We start from the raw sequence: 16,381 nt of genomic DNA on the forward strand, positions 1-16,381 counted from the left end.
TTGGAGTTATTTGCTTTAAAGGATAGCAAGTAGTAATAAAAATGTTCGTTATAATTTTACATTAAAAATGAGTTTTAATATTGGTGATCATTTACTATTTTTGGATTTTAACAATTATTAGTTTGGTGTCATTTTCTTTAAAAGGATAGTGATAGTAAGATGTAAAAAATTTGGTTATCATTAAATTTCACATTAAATAAATAAAAAAAAATAAATAAATAAATATTAGGGGACATCTTACACAGATCAAACTAAGCAAAGCTTGTACTATGGGTACTAGGCGACGATATACATACTTGTATAGATAAATACATACTTATATACATAGAAAACAACCATGACTCAGGAACAAATATTAGTGTTCATCACACAAATAAATGCCCTTACTGGGATTCGAACCCAGGACCATCGGCTTAGCAGACAGGGTCACTATCCACTAGACCAGACCGGTCGTCATAAAAATTCATTCAGTCATTAAAATGGAGTTTCACATTTGATGGTGATCATTTATTATTTTTGGGTTAACAATGATTAGTTTGGTGTCTTTTGCTTTAAAAGGATAGCAAAATGTAATAAAATTGGTAATCATTACACATTAAAATAAAGTTCTAATTTTGGTGATCATTTATTATTTTTGGTGGTAAAAATGTTTTTTTTTGTGTTAAATTTTACTATATCTGGTGAACAGTTAAATACCAGCCCTATTTTCGAACACGACTTCATTCCTGTATATTATAGAAACACATCGTATTTATTATTTATTTATTATAGTTATTTATTATACAAGAAGTTACAACTTTTTTGTAAGGACAATGCTCCACAAAACTACATTTAGTTTGACTGTGGAGTCTCACTATACTATACTTAATAAAATTTAAATATTATAATAGGTTTACATTTGGGAGTTAAAATACTTAGGTAAGTAGGTATGTCATGAATACTCTGTAGGGTAACAACACATCTCCTATAGAGTATTCAGGAGATACCTTTTTAGACTATTTTTAAATCTACTTTTTTTGGGCTCTTTGACTATGTAGTACAAACATAGCGCTGTCTCGCTTGCACATGTCATTCCGTACGAAAAGCTCCGAACGTCTGCGGCCAGGCTGCAGTGCAAAATTTAATTTTTGTACTTAAAAGTCGGGGTCATACATACTTCTGAAATCAATCACACAAATCTGCGTATTTATATATTTACAATCTGTTATTTTTGGAGTCGGTGCCAGCCTCAAATAAACTTGAGCACCTTAGTGAAGCACCTGCACCGACTCCAAAAATAACAGATTGTAAATATATAAATACGCAGATTTGTGTGATTGATTTCAGAAGTATGTATATACATAGTTCATAGGTATTCACTTGCGTTATTGAAGACAAAATAATTATTTTTTTCTTTTCGGTGTGCTATTGTTTTTGTTGGTCGACTCGTTTCGTGTTAGTGCCGGTTTTTTTATTTCCTTTTAGTTTTTTTTCGGCGGTTATTTTTTTTGTTAAAAAGTTTTTATTTTATATTTTTCTGTGGCTATAATTTATACAAATTATTACATGCTTAATTTTTGATTACTTTTAAAATAGCTACCTACCTTGCTTTAGCTATTAACTGTTATATTAATAATCCTACTTTAACTATTATTTTGTTCTGTAATATAAATAAAAAACCCCTATTTTCCCACCCTTAGGGTAGGATTTTTTCCCAAATTTTTATTATTATTACGACTACTCTGTAAAAGGTTATGCGTGGTCATACGTTACAATCGGTGAGTGAAAAAATCAATCATCCCCTATTTTCCTACCCTTAAGGTTGGATTTTTTTTTCCAAATTTATATGGGACCAACTTCGGGATATACCCTTTCCAATAAAAAAATAATTATCAAAATCGAACATCTCTGTAAAAAGTTATGCGTGGTCATACATAAAAAAAAAAAAAAAAATATACGCGTCGACTTGAGAACCTCCTCCGTTTTTTTTTTCGTCGGGTGAAACGTCAAACGTCAAACTTCTATGAAAATGTGACGTACCTACCTATTAATTAATACATCATTTTGTCCATGCATTTTTGTTGCTCGCTGTAGAGTTAGACCAAGAAAAGTCTGCAGAGATTTTGATAGCCCACGCAGTGCAAGTGTTTTTTTTAAACGTCAAACTTCTATGAAAATATGACGTACTTATAAATAACACTTGCACTGCGCGGGCTATCAAAATCGCTGCAGACTTTTCTTGGTCTAACTTTAGGTACCTATACCTACATTTTATAACACGAATATCGTGGTATTCATGATTGTTTACTCATTGATAACTTATAATTTTAATTAATTATTGTTTACAGTGGTTATCGTTGCATATATTAACGTAATTAGAGTAAAGTTCAAGAACAGGACTAGTTTGAAATCTGCAGAGTACTAGTAGATAACGACATTGTAAATTCAATGTGGATAAACGTCTGCCAATCCTAGACCTTTTTATTTATAATATATTATTTATGCTGCTTTTAATATTATTTTAGGTTGCCTAATGTCGATGTTTACATATTACCTACTCGTATCCAGAATTAGAAACTGATAATAGCGGGCATATACAGTTAAAGAATTTAATTCAGAGATTCAAAAGATTATAAAATCCTACTTGATTAAATGAAATTCTATTCTATTCTATAGTGAGCTTTTATGACTTTCAGTTACTTTTATTTACGTGGCTCCATAGCTTCTCAATCATATTTTTAGTAAATAAATAGGTAGTTTACTTGCACCCTGTAAAACCTATTACGAAGTGACGGTAAAAAGTTTGGACTTCGAAGCAGTAACTTGGCGTGTGTGTGAAGTTGGACGGCCTTAGAAGCAGTAAAATTAGTGTTAGAGAAAGAGAAAGGAGCAGCAACTTAGTGTTAGTGTAAGAGAAAAAAATACGTACGAGAATCCTCTCATCCACTCATAGTTGTCTAATAGGGACCAATGCGTGTATCCCACCACATCGCATCCATCTTTATAAATCGCAGCGTGTAGGGACCTCAGGTAGCTGTCGATGTAGTTAACCCGTTTGGCGTCGTCTAGACCTTTCTCGAGGGACACCCCGTTCTCTGTGACGACCACGGGGGGGTTGTTGTAGGTATTTTTGATCCAGTTCAGGGTCTTGCGGAAACCCCAAGGTACAACCTGGAGAATTGTTTTAGTTAAGTCTAAAAAACGTCACTGGTGTCGGTAATTTACATTGAAAGAAACCTAAAAAAACTTCATGGTGAGGATTTAAGACTATGCTCTATGTGAGGATCAAGTAAAACCTTGTTAGGGCATAACGATTACTTAGAGTTAAGTATTAGCAATAGCATAGATATCATGCAGTGGTGTCTTTAAGGAAAGTTTTCAAAATTCTTAAACCATTAGCATACCTACCTATAAAATGTAACCCTGATGGAACTCCTAAAACCAACTAGATTTTGAAACAATGGGAGCAATCTAGAAGCTCAGAATTAGAGTTCTGTAGTGACAAACAACAAGGCACAAAATTTACCTCAGAATAAACATAACTATCGTGCTAATAAGCGTCTAGACTAAGTACCTAGTATGAAATGTAACCTTTGTAAACTCACCCTCAACCATGTAGAATTACTCTTCGGCCATTTCGGGTTCACCGTCAACTTAACCCCCATATCGTCATCATAGCTCGGCTTCAAACTAATCTTCCCAGGCCCAGGCCTCGCCAAGTTGGTTGTATAGTGATTAAGGCCTAGAAAGTCGTACGATCCTCGTATGTTCAGGATTTCTTCTTCGGTGAAGGAGGGGAGTCGGGAGCGGGCGAATTTCTGGCGCCTAGAGATGGTGTCGATTCGTTGACGCATTATTGGGGGGTAGTCGCCCTGGCTGGAGAAGATCGGGTGCGCGAACCAGCCGAACTGTGAAAGGGAATAATATTAAATTAACTTTTTTTAAAACCCCCTACGCTATATGTCATTGACTTTGCAATGAAAAAGTTTGGAAATGTCACCTACTTACAACGTCTATAGACTATGAGATACTAAGGTAGAGTTAGTTAACTCATTGATTTGACGATAGTTTACTATTCTGCAGTTTTTTTTAATACTTTCCATAACATCTACACTTTACATACGTTATAGAAATAAAATCGTAATAATGTTACTAACTAGGAATTGCCTTGCAGTTTCAGCAGCAGCCTTGTCCGCGACGGACGGAGAGGCTGGCTCCATCCACGGCGTGTCCAGAGCGATCCCCACATGGCCTGGAACCAATTTTTCACTTAATCACAAAACCATTGATCCGTTCATAGACTGAAGACTCAAATGAGCCAGAACTTGGCCCAACATTTCCCAAAGTATTGAGTTCAATACGCGTTACTCAAATTATAAGTCACAAAAACGTAAAGACCAAGAATGTCCAGAATTACGTACAGACTGCGCGAAAATTCAATCAATTCAATACAAAGTACCACATATGACTTCAGTTGATCAGAAGAACTTCTTACTAACTGGAGGTGTGTCGATTCAAAACTCACCTTGGTGATCCTTATCAAATTCTTTCTTATACATCCTATACACCATCCCATGTGCCCGCAGAACAGTGTGGGCGCACAGATAGTCTTCAAGTCCGCTGGCGTGTCCGCCGGGCGCGTCCCAACCGCCGTAGCCGTCGTGGCAGAAGGTTAGGGGTTCGTTGAAGGTTAGCCAGGTTTTTACACGGTCGCCGAAGGTCTGGAAGAGGACCTGGGGAAAAGGAACTTTTAAAACATGAAGGAATATAGCTGCCAAGAAACATCCATGGTGGAAAAGCCTGAAGTTTCATTAATAGTTGATGACGTTCGGGTAACTAGTACTTGGTAAGGGTTACCGGATCTTGAACATAGAACATATATTAGGCAGTATTTCTGCCATCTAAGGCAGTTTCTACATACCCTAGCGTAGTCAACGAAGTAGTCAGCCATAATGGGATTGGTCCAGCCTCCAAGGTCCTGGAGAGACTGCGGGAGGTCCCAGTGGTACATGGTCACTAAGGCTCCAATCTTGTTCTTCTCCAACTCGTCGAGAAGCTCGTTGTAGTAGCGGACGCCATCTTCATTGATTTTACTGTGAGAAAATTATAGAAAATGGTGGACGGACGTCAGTACTCAGTATGAAGTTGTGAAATTTAATACAATAGCAGGATTGAGAAGAGCTTTATCTTAAAATTCTTGACTTCGTATACATTCCACAAGCTGTTATTGTATTAGCCTTAAATGCTTTAATCAGTCGCATATGAATGCTGAACTTTTATCATAACGTGCGTCACTGTCGCACTTACAATACTTACCTATTTGCTAGAAGATGACAGACGATAAAAGAGCGGTTATCTTAGGCAAACAAGTGCTGTTAAAGTCATAATTAAGTATTCTTCCATTTAAGGGTTTACATAGGCAAAATGTTTACTTATTGAATCCTTCCGGCAGTATCCTTGGCCAGGAGATAGAGAACCGGTAGAACTGCACGCCCAGGGTCCTCATCAGCCGCACGTCCTCCTTGAGCCTGTGGTACGAGTCCGCGGCCACGTCGGCGTTCTGGTGGTCGTAGACTCGCTCCGGGTGGGTGTGCGTGTAGCGATCCCAGATGCTTTCACTCTTGCCTACAAAAGTATCAGTAAGAACAATATCATTCATCATTCGCCCTTTTCTCATTTACTTGGGGTCGGCGCAGCATGTTTTCTTCTTCTATACTTCTCTATCGTTCATCGTCATCTCATCATCTGATTTCTTTTGTATGATCTCTCACACAGCCAGTATGACAAAACTTGCGCTAATAACTACCCTTACCCAGGCACCTTGCTTCCTTCCATTTACAATTATCAAAATCCCTTAAAAGCTCCATAATCCCCTTGATTGATCTTTTTACTTTTACTGGCTTTTTTAAAAGTTTTTATAATAAACTTAGCCAGCTGCATTCTAATTTGAATACCTATAAGAACATCACTTCGTTTCGCTTGCTCGTTGGATAAATATACGAAAGGCCTACAGGGCTCCATTCTAAAGGTGGGAACCAAGCACGTAGCACCCCTAATACCAAGCAGCCCGACTTGTGCTTGGGGAAATCGGAGAGACGTAGGTTTGTCCAATAGTCGGCGCATACTCGTTGAAGAAGAGAGAGAGAATGGCCACTGAATCCTATAAAATGCATTGGAAAAGTAAGTTAAGTACCTACCTGAAGCGTTCCATCCGCCCTCGATCTGATAGGCTGCGGTGGCCACTCCGAATACAAAGCTTTTGTTGGAGAAGCATAGCTGCGCAGGACTGCATGGACAAGATAGATTCATTAAAAAATAACTGTAGACAGGTTATCTCTGATATAGGGATCGGCAGGAGAGTTGAGGTTGATTAATTGATTACACACTTTGAGTAAGTACTTAACACTTAACTAATAAAGACCGGTAGTGAATGAATGAATGAGCGAATGTGACAGTGCATGGTATTTAAGCTAAATCTCAATACATTTAAGAAGCTTTTTCGTTATTCTTGCAGTTGGCTGTAAATACGTATAATTTACTTACTTGTAGCTTATAATGTTCTCGCTTTTCTGCAGTCTAACGAGCTCACCTGGATTCCTGGATAAGACAGATTAAAAACAAAATAATATACTCAAGAACAACGAAAGTCAAGTCGGGTCATAAGTAAATTTGTTTTCACCACACCAGCTCGGAAAGGCTTACTTTGCACTTCAAAAACGGATAGCAAAGTTGCACTTTGCTATCAGTAGGTACCTAATTCACATGTAAGGCAAAGTAATTAAATGCAAATTTTGAGTTGTTTTTTTACGTTTGCTGGCAGAATTGACTTTCAAATGATGATTTTGAATGATAAATATTTAATAACATTCATTTGAATTTGATTTGGTTTGATTTTGTTTGATATTTTACATTTAATATTTGCCTCGGGTTGGTGTGGTGAAAAATTTTGTGTTTCAGTCAGGGGCAAATTTTGTTTAACCCTCGTGCTTTGAAACCCTCGCAACGCTCAAGATTCCATTTTTCGAACCACTCGCTACGCTCGTGGTTCAATTTTGGAATCTTTCCCTTGCTCGGGTATCAATATTAGCACGAGCGGTTAAACAACAACTTTGCCCCTTGTAAAACAAATAACTAATACAAATCTGTTAAAAATCGTTAATTGTTTCTTTATTGAGTTACAGAGTAGACCAACGTTACGTCACGTGTTACGGTTATCAGTAGCGTCCTGAGCTTATCAATTATAGTGGTTATGGCATCGCAGTCACTAGTAATTAGGTCATTGACCTTGACTTCTTGTCCGCACCCCTCGGTAACTTTGTCGGTAATACTTGTATACTCGATCTTTATTATGTTCCATACGTTCCATATATCAGGGAGGCGAAGTTTGAATTTCGATCGCTTGATTTTATCACGATCAATTTTTTTGATTTTAATCGGTGAAAAACGGTGAAATGCTAATTTTTGAAATACGAGTGATAGAAATTGGGAATCTAGTGGTATTGACCTTTCGTTTTCCATTCTATTAGTAGATTTTAAATGCCTAGTGGAGATATTATTAAACGAAATACTTATACGAAAGCGAGCAGTCGAAATTAAAAAATCGGCCCCAGAAACGAAAGTAAATACCTACTTACTTCAATTTAAAGTTGAATATCGAAGAAGAACCAATGGGATTGGCCGATCGAAGTACTTTTACCTGTGAATCTCACTAATACCTAGAGTAATTTTTTTTTTGGGTTTTATGGCCACAGGTAAAACCTATTATGCTTGCGCCGTCTATGGATCCTGTTGGTCACTCTAGGTCTAGTGCCACTAATAGGGACTAAGGTACGTTTTTAATTATATGTAATTTATAGGATTTTTGTTTGGGACTGTCTTCATTATGTGTAGTTAGGAACTTGGTTTTGCCACTTTATTTATTTACAACAACAATTACTACGTAACGGCACTACATATGTGTAAGTTGAGGAGAGTTTCCAAAAAGTTGGAAACGTTCTCGGAAATTTGACGATAACTAATAATAATAAAGAAAATGTATTTTTGGAAACGGAATCTTTCGTTCCCCATAAAAGACATGACACTCATGTTTTCTAAATAATTGCATGTGGAAATTTAGCAATTTGTGAAACTTTAGTACGGCACATTAAAACACAAACATCTCTTAGGTAGATAAAAGATTGCTAACCAAGGGATGAAATGGGTGCTTTCACTCGAGTTGAATAACTGCTTTTCATTTGGAATACGAGGAAAGTAAAACACATGTGTATTTTATGAAACATAGAACAAAATATTGTATAAACTCGTGGTATTTCTTGAGGTAACTTTCAATAATTACCCACCTAAGGTAAAAGGATCATTATTTTATGGAATGGAAATGAAACGCCAAAACAAAAAAAAATGGAACGACAAATCTATTTTGAACCTAAATATCCATTGCACATCGTAAAAAAATATTAATTAACCCGCTTTATAGATAAACACACTTTCAGAGCATAAGAAACGAAAAGTAAATATAATCTCACCCGATCCATATGACCGCCAAACTGAGTAACACGCCGTATCGCGACATGTCCGTCTGTCTGTCGCCGCGACCGACCGAGCAGTGAACGATAACTTATGACATTACGTGTACTTAACAATAACAACGCTGTATATACGGTCTGCAATAGAAGTAAGTAGCAGTGCGAAAAGATATTGAAGTGTTTTTAACCCCTCACGCAAAAGGGGCGTTATAACTAAGTTTGACCGCTATGTGTATACCTGTACATACACACACACGCCTGCCTGCCTGTGGCACCGTAGCTCTTAAACCGGTAGATAATGAGTCACGCTAGAACAGTCCGGGTCCGGGCCGAGGCCTCCGACACTTCAATTTTCTATAGAAACTTAGAAAGCATCACGTGATCACCGATCACTCATATAAAACGAAGTGTCGGAAGTCTCAGCTCGGACCCGGATCGTTCTGACGTGTCATCCTTAAATTGATGTGGATACGGTTTTTTTTTAAACAGATTTTCTAGCGCTGGCTCTTAGACTTATCAAAGTCAGTTCATTCGTTTTATGCGTTGTGTTTAATTAAATTCTTAATTTATATGAAGTTATTTGGCTAGGTGCATCATATTAATAAAGGGTCCTGCGTTATATGGGTAGGTGGAGTCTGTGATACTTTATTTTCCAAAAAAAAGTGTCAAAAACTACACATCTCATAATTATATATACAATATTATATTTATTTAAAAAATAGTTCAAATTGTGTTCGAGTCTCCCACACCTGATTAAGTTCAATTTTCAGTTATAGAGCTTTGCTTCATGCGAGTTCAGTTGCTTAATTCTTTTTTTTCCTGCATGTTTCTCAAACTTTATGTTTTTACATTTTTCTACTTGCTATGTTGCCTTGTCTGCAAAAGATTACTTCCAACCATATTACTGCCCGTTGCTACCTTTATTCACATTGGCATAAGTAAATAAATAAAGTAAGTAAATTTATTACCTATTCGTTCTACGGCCGGAAAGCGTCTACTTTCGGCACGCTGTGCTAAACGGAGTTGCCGCTTTCCGGCTGCCAAAAATAGTAGGTGGATGAATCAACTTTTAAATGACCACATGATGAAATTATGGATTTTATTTATTTTTCTTAGTGTCCATATTTATATATTTCATTTAAAAGATAATTTCCTCTTGTTTATGATAATGTATAAAGCAGAGCTGTTTCTTTAAGAATTAAGTGAATTTGACGAAAAACATTCACAAGCCCAAATCTGCCCTGTCCCCTGGACCACTATATTAAACAATTATTTTACTTACATTAATTAAACAATGCAGTATAATTTTTTATCTTTATATATGGCATATATGTACTTATAAAATTTCGCAATATTTCCCTAAAAATTGTCCCCTGGACAACTCTTATTTCACATAATCGGAACTTTTTAATTAAAACGCGAAGTAGGTATAGTAATGAAAGAAAATTGCTCCTGCTACTTTGTTTTATATTGTGTTATCGTATCTTTAAAAATTTATGAACTGCTCTCGAATTTAAAAAGAAAAAAATAATGATATGTGTTTTTCAATTTAGGGACCACTTAGTTGTCCCATAGACATATCTGGTTGTCCAATGGAAATATTCATAATAAATCTTAAAAAGGGTACTAAATGAAACAAATGTAATAAAATATCAGAAAGCACTAACATATATATGTATGTTAGAGCTTTCTGATACTTTATTGAATTTGTTTCAGACCCTATAAAAAATCTTATCACATCGTTTTTGTCCCAGGGGCAACCGAAATGTCCTACGGACAACCATTTCCGTTGTCCAAGGAACTTATCTGAAACTTTGAGCCGCATAATAAATACTAAAGATTTTTTGTGTTTATTTCACCCTTACGGTAAAATATATATAAAATAGTATCTGGTACAATACAATTGATTTTAATATGTTAAGTATTTATGTATTTGTGCCAGTGGTCCGATGGACATATAATAAAGCCACCCACACTCTACAACAGTACTCGACCGACTGACGCCGCGAGTTTCGTGTAATCAAAATGGCGGGTAGGCCTACCTGCTTACCAGAAATTTGAACTTGTCGTCAAGTATCTTGCTACGTTATCTATATTTAGATTTCATAACTAATTTATGGTTGTCCAGTTGACCTGCATGGCGTAGATAATTCAAGGGACAAATTTTAAACGCAAAAAATTCATAAACCGTTATATGCATATATAACAAATCGGTATGTTTTATTGATGTTACTTATCCATAAAAATGATGATGTCTTTAAATATCAATTCACCATTAGTATTTTTTTTCATGATATAAAGTTTTATGGTGCACCGTTGGACGGGGACAATTTGTCCTACTAATGGAAAACCAACTTTTGGTCTATTGGACAACCAATAAAGAAGGGGAAAATTGTACAACAAAATGAAATGTTTTGTAATAAAATGTTAGATAATATTAATAGGAACATAACAGAATACTAAAAAAACGCAAACTTTTATATAAATTTGTATTATCGATCAGGGACTCGGTACGTGTGATGTTGAACACATAAAAGTTGATTCACCCAGGTATACACACCTCGGGCAGCAAATAATAATGTCTCAGATCACAGTTTTGTAGTCCTAGGCTTCGCCTCGGCCTCAGATACATTTCTTACTTTTGCTCTACGCATGTAATACACTATCCCCTTTTACTGCAGTATTTTTACGATTTCTAATAAGATACTTAAGTTAGGTATAAAACCTGTAACAGACGGGCGTACATAATCCGGTAAGCATATCACTTTCCCGCTCTCACTTGGGTATAGCTGCGTCCTTAACGGACATACGGCGGATCACCTTCCACACGATCGAACAGGCCTCGGACGGACCAAGATCACGGTCCGGTTCGCAAGATCGCCTGTCTGTTATGGCTTTAAGTTTGAAAATAAAAGTAGGCGTACGAGTATTTAGAAAATCCATATATTCATGAATTAGCAAAGTTTAAAGAAACCTAACAAAGTCTGCGTTATTTACAGGATTCTGTGGATCCACCTCGCAAATAAATGAGCAAAGTTTTTGACACCAGTAGTCATCCAGTAAGCCATCTACGCCATACATGGCTCCACACCGGGTTTCCTGGTTCTCCGGCTGCCCTGGTTGCCACTTGTTGAAGCCCGCATCCTGCAGGGTTTGTCCTGAAAATAATAAAATTCCAATAAAGATACAAACTATACGAAGTCAATGTAAATGCTAGACCAGGTCTACTGGTACGTGTTTGCACAAAGATGTTCAACCATTAACAGTCTGTCACAACATTGAGTATTCAAAATGGTCTAGATTCTAGAGAATTGCTGTAGAGATATCAAATAATGTTATCCTACGATGTGCTATCGTAGGTGCAGATATACTTTAAGTAAGAACGTGATAAATATTACGTTTTTTAATACGAATAGAGTCTGTGCGGAAAGAGAAGATTCGTGGAATGTAAAGGAGCCTATACATTCTACGACTCTTCTCTTTCCGCACAAACTCTAACCGTATATTTGAAATGTGTTGGGCTTTAACATTCACAAAACAACTTACCGTGTATAGTCATCCACGTCTTGTGATCTCCCAAGTCAGTAAAGCCGACAAATATGACCGCATAAAGAGGCTGCTTCACACTGGCCTTGGCTTTAGCGTACAGCTCTTGGAAGACCTGAGACTCGGTCTTACTGTTGATAACTGCTAAGTGCGCACCCTCGTCGGAGCAGGTGGCGAAGGCGGTAGACCAGTTCTTTTCCTGCGTATGGAACTTGTAACAGCGGTTTGTTCGGGCCTCATATTTATAATCTGCAAAACAAGTATTAGTTAGCTCCAACTGTAGTCAGGGAGTGTTTAACATCACATCTACTTCCTCCCAAGTCTCGCAAGGCGTAACAGACCGTCTCATCTCCCTAATTTTTATGATTTTTTTTAGGTTAATCTAATTTGATTACACGGCCTCTCGTACTGGGGCCTTGTAGTATCGACGCCAACTCCAGTAATGGTCTAAGCTAGAGCTGGCTAGAGCTAGCTACGGAAATAGGTTTGCAATTTATAGAGCAACGAAATCCCTATGAACAGCTGCCAGGCGCCCGAATTAATTAATATTGATAGTATGGCACACTAACTAGAGGGATTTCGTTGCTCTATAAATTGCAAACCTATTTCCGTAGCTAGCTCTCCGTCTATAAACTTTCATGAGAAGACAAGAAAATGCTATGAAAATATTTAATTAGATATCTTCTTCCTCCTGCAGTTCAAACTGTCAAAACAGTTTTGCAGGGACTTTGTTCAAATTGTAATATTGTATTCTGAATGTTTAATAATTCAATATAATAAACAAATAATAATAACAGTATCGTTGTCGTCGCATACCAACACAATACCTATCATCACAATATTATCCCTACTAAATAATACCTAAATATTATAAATGCGAAAATGTCTGTCTGTTACCTCTTCATCACGCTTAAACTGTTGAACCGATTTAGATGAAATTTGGTATGGAGATAGATTGAGGCACGGGGAAGGACATAAGATAGTTATCATCGTCATCATTACTAAAGCTAGTATAAGATATTTGGAGTTGTACCTTTATCATCTGTTCCACAGTCCACAACGCTTGGCCTCTTCCTCGTTAAGCAGACAAAAGGCAGAGCCACCGAACAGCTGCCGCGGATCATTGCGTTCTCATCCTTATCATTTTGAGTGAGATGCAAGCAGTTCTCAGTACGACTGGCGTTTAAAGACTCCTCGTGTACCAATACCGACTTGCTAGACAATCGAGTGCCTGAAACAGCAAAAGATCAACAAAGTCTCATTTACGCTGCATCTTACGTAAGCGAACAACTCGCGAACGCGACGCGGCGCGGCGCGGCGGCGGGCCCAAGGCGTTCGCGTTCGCAACGAGATCGCCCTCGTAGGACACTTCTATAGGTATCAAAGGATTGATTCACCCCACGCCGCATCGCTTCGCTTCGCGTTCGAGTGTTGTTCGCATACGTAGTACGCTGCGTTAGACGTTTCAAAAACTTTTAAAAACTTGCATGCAATTTAACGATAAATTGCTAAGTACAGAACGCGCACGCTAGTTCTTGAACCGTCTAAAGGGGCTTAAATAAGAATACCCACTTGACAAGTTATTTCTCCTTTTATTTTCTTAGCTATATGTATGTCATATTTCCTGTTGCCTTTCCATTGAGGCGGTGATGCCAGAAGACGTGCGGGAAACAATATACATATAACATTAAGTAGGTCTCTACGTCGTAGAGAAAAAAGTGTTCAACTCATGTATCCTACCCTGCCTCACGTATGGATGCCAGACATGGGCAGTGACTCAAAAACAACTCATTAAACTGAGAACCTGTCAGAGAGGAATCGAAAGGAGCATGCTTGGTGTTCGGCTAAACGACCGCAAACGAGCAGAGGAAATACGACAGCATATGAATATAAGACAGCTAAAATGGCGATGGACGGGACACATGACAAGAGATAGCAGGACAAAATGGACCAAAATTATAACGGACTGGTTCCCACGGGATGGCAAAAGGAAACAAGGCGGCCAATTCAAAAGGTGGGGAGATGATATTAAAAAAATCGGAGGAGTAGAATGGCCTAAGAAAGCAGCCGACAAAACAGAATGGAGGAAGCTGGAAGAGGCCTATGTGTCACTTGACACGCTGACCACTAAACCGGAAAACCGATGTGCTAATAGTTAATAAGATTTAAAGTATGTAAAATATGTTTTATTTATGTTTAGTATCAGCAATAAAGGCTATTACATCAAAGGTCCCTACGTCCGCTGGATTACAACCATTGCTATTGGTTGATTCCAGCACGTCTCCTCCTATCTCCGCCTACAAAGAGTAACCTCATGCTTTCTCCCATTTGGGACTGTACTCTGAGCTTACTAGCCGGACTAAGGCTTAGATTAGAACGCACTGCGATTAATTTCGTGCGGTTACACGCAAAAAGTGTAACGTACGGCATGCTTCATAAGCGCATGCACTTGCAAGCATCTTGCAAGACTGAAACCGCAAGAAATTAATCGCAGCCTTAGTATGTACAAAGAGAATAGAGTGAATAGAGAATGATTGTCATACTAAATTTTGTGGTCACAGTAAATTTACTGCCATCTTTCGACAGAGCGATTAAAACTTTTAGAACGCCATTTGACTTTGATCCTTATTTTTTCACTGATATGTGTTAAATTTGTTAATTGTCAAAAAGTATCGTCATCTACTCGAGGATAGGCCAAAGGTATGGTGCAATCTTTTCGAGCGAAGGCGTGTCATATCATACCTTCCATAGAGTAGTAGTGCCCAGTGGCGTAAGTATCATGTACTCCAGTAAACACTTTCAATGTCTGGGACTTGCTCATTTCATTACGGATTGCTTCTTGTAAATCATCATTTTCAGGTGAAGCGAGTACAGCATCTGTAAAGAAAATATTTACGTCACATATCATCAGGCAACTAATACTCATCGAGACAATTCTAAAAACACAAATAGGTTGCGTTATTTTATCTCAGAGTTTCCTATGGCTACCTCGTGTCTACATCGTCAGATCAGCTCGAAGGTAATATTGCATTGTCACCCGACTTACATATGTAGGCAAATTTTCAGCTTCATTGGAAGTTGAGAAGTAGGTACCTAAGTAGGTAGAATTTAACTGCCAATGAAAGATTTGACCCGTACAAACATGTACATATGTTTGTACGGGTCAAATAAGCTTGGTAAATTTGCTAAAGATACGAAATAGATCGGATATGTCAGTGTCAAAAGTGACATATCTTCAAGCAAAAACGTCACTTTTGGCACTGACATATCCGATCCATCCTTAGCAAATGTTTGACGTATCTTAAAGTTCGAATCGGGCCGTCTAACGGGTCCTCGATAGAATTACGGGCTGCCGGGTCTCTTTGTAGGAGCTATCTTTGTAGTGGTTACCTTCGCGCGCGCAAATCAGCCGCGCATCCCTCCATGTTGCGGGTTCCAAGTGTAAGTTTAGCCAGCCGGCTGTCTTGGGGTAGTAGGTGTAGTCCCGTTGCACCGGATTGGCCTCTGCAACCAGGTAAATAGGTATAGTGTATAGTTTTTTTTTGGTCAATACAATATTCACAACAATCACAACGCACTTAAGACTGTTGTGTTTTCTAATAAACCAATTCATTTCTGTATAAATCAGTATATTAATATTGTTGACACTGATTGATTCCCGAACTTTTGGTCTCTGTCACATAATTTTATTTTCTCTCTGGAGTTGCAATCATATAATTCATATGAATTATATCAGTGCAAGTACTGTGTAGTAAACAACAAAACAAAGGCAATTTTAAAATAGGTACAGTTACAATTTACAACCGTTACAATAGTGTACCTAGGTAGTATAGTCTGTTCGAGAAACTGAAAACGGTAAAAAATAGAGATACTACTCCTAAAAATACGTGTGACATCTCATTAGATTCGTCATGATGCCTCACACATATGATGCACACAAAAAATATCAAAAGTTATAAACAAAAAAAAGGGGGAAAAAAGTAGATATTTTTTATTTCCCCAATATCTCCAAAAGTATTAATATTGAAGAAACCAAAATTACTATTATAAAGGAGGTGGATATTTCCAATAAATATTCCATACTTGCAGAACCGCATCTCCATTATTTATACTTTTTATTCAACGCTGAACACAGCCCTTCGCGCCTCATTTTCGGGAAACGCGCGCGGCGTGAAAAAGCGAGTACGTAACATTAAATATAATTTTAAAGTTAAAGGTATTAAATATTCATTGAAAAATTTAAAAAAATTATGGTGTATTTAAAACAGGTCAACAAGTGTACTACTTGTAGAAATTTATCTTAAAGTTAGTGTTGTGTTAAATTTGAACCTTAT

The 16,381-nt window shown here is 37.4% G+C and overlaps 2 protein-coding genes across 2 annotated transcripts; both read right to left on the reverse strand.

Moving 5' to 3' along the window:
- Window positions 1-2,850: 2,850 nt before the first annotated feature.
- LOC134789579 (myrosinase 1-like) lies at window positions 2,851-8,614 on the reverse strand. The gene is made up of 9 exons (XM_063760149.1): window positions 8,502-8,614; window positions 6,523-6,576; window positions 6,177-6,265; window positions 5,412-5,604; window positions 4,901-5,072; window positions 4,505-4,712; window positions 4,137-4,231; window positions 3,585-3,887; window positions 2,851-3,150 (listed from the first exon to the last, which is right to left on the reverse strand). The coding sequence occupies exons 1-9, from the start codon at window positions 8,546-8,548 to the stop codon at window positions 2,851-2,853; spliced, it is 1,461 nt and encodes a 486-aa protein (XP_063616219.1). The 5' UTR covers window positions 8,549-8,614.
- Window positions 8,615-11,465: 2,851 nt separating this feature from the next.
- Window positions 11,466-16,150, reverse strand: LOC134789580 (asialoglycoprotein receptor 1-like). Its single transcript, XM_063760150.1, has 6 exons — window positions 16,090-16,150; window positions 15,438-15,551; window positions 14,790-14,924; window positions 13,081-13,278; window positions 12,048-12,296; window positions 11,466-11,659 (listed from the first exon to the last, which is right to left on the reverse strand). The coding sequence occupies exons 1-6, from the start codon at window positions 16,148-16,150 to the stop codon at window positions 11,466-11,468; spliced, it is 951 nt and encodes a 316-aa protein (XP_063616220.1).
- Window positions 16,151-16,381: the final 231 nt, after the last annotated feature.

The sequence above is a fragment of the Cydia splendana genome, chromosome 4 (genome assembly GCF_910591565.1).
Source record: "Cydia splendana chromosome 4, ilCydSple1.2, whole genome shotgun sequence".
NCBI lineage: Eukaryota > Metazoa > Arthropoda > Insecta > Lepidoptera > Tortricidae > Cydia > Cydia splendana.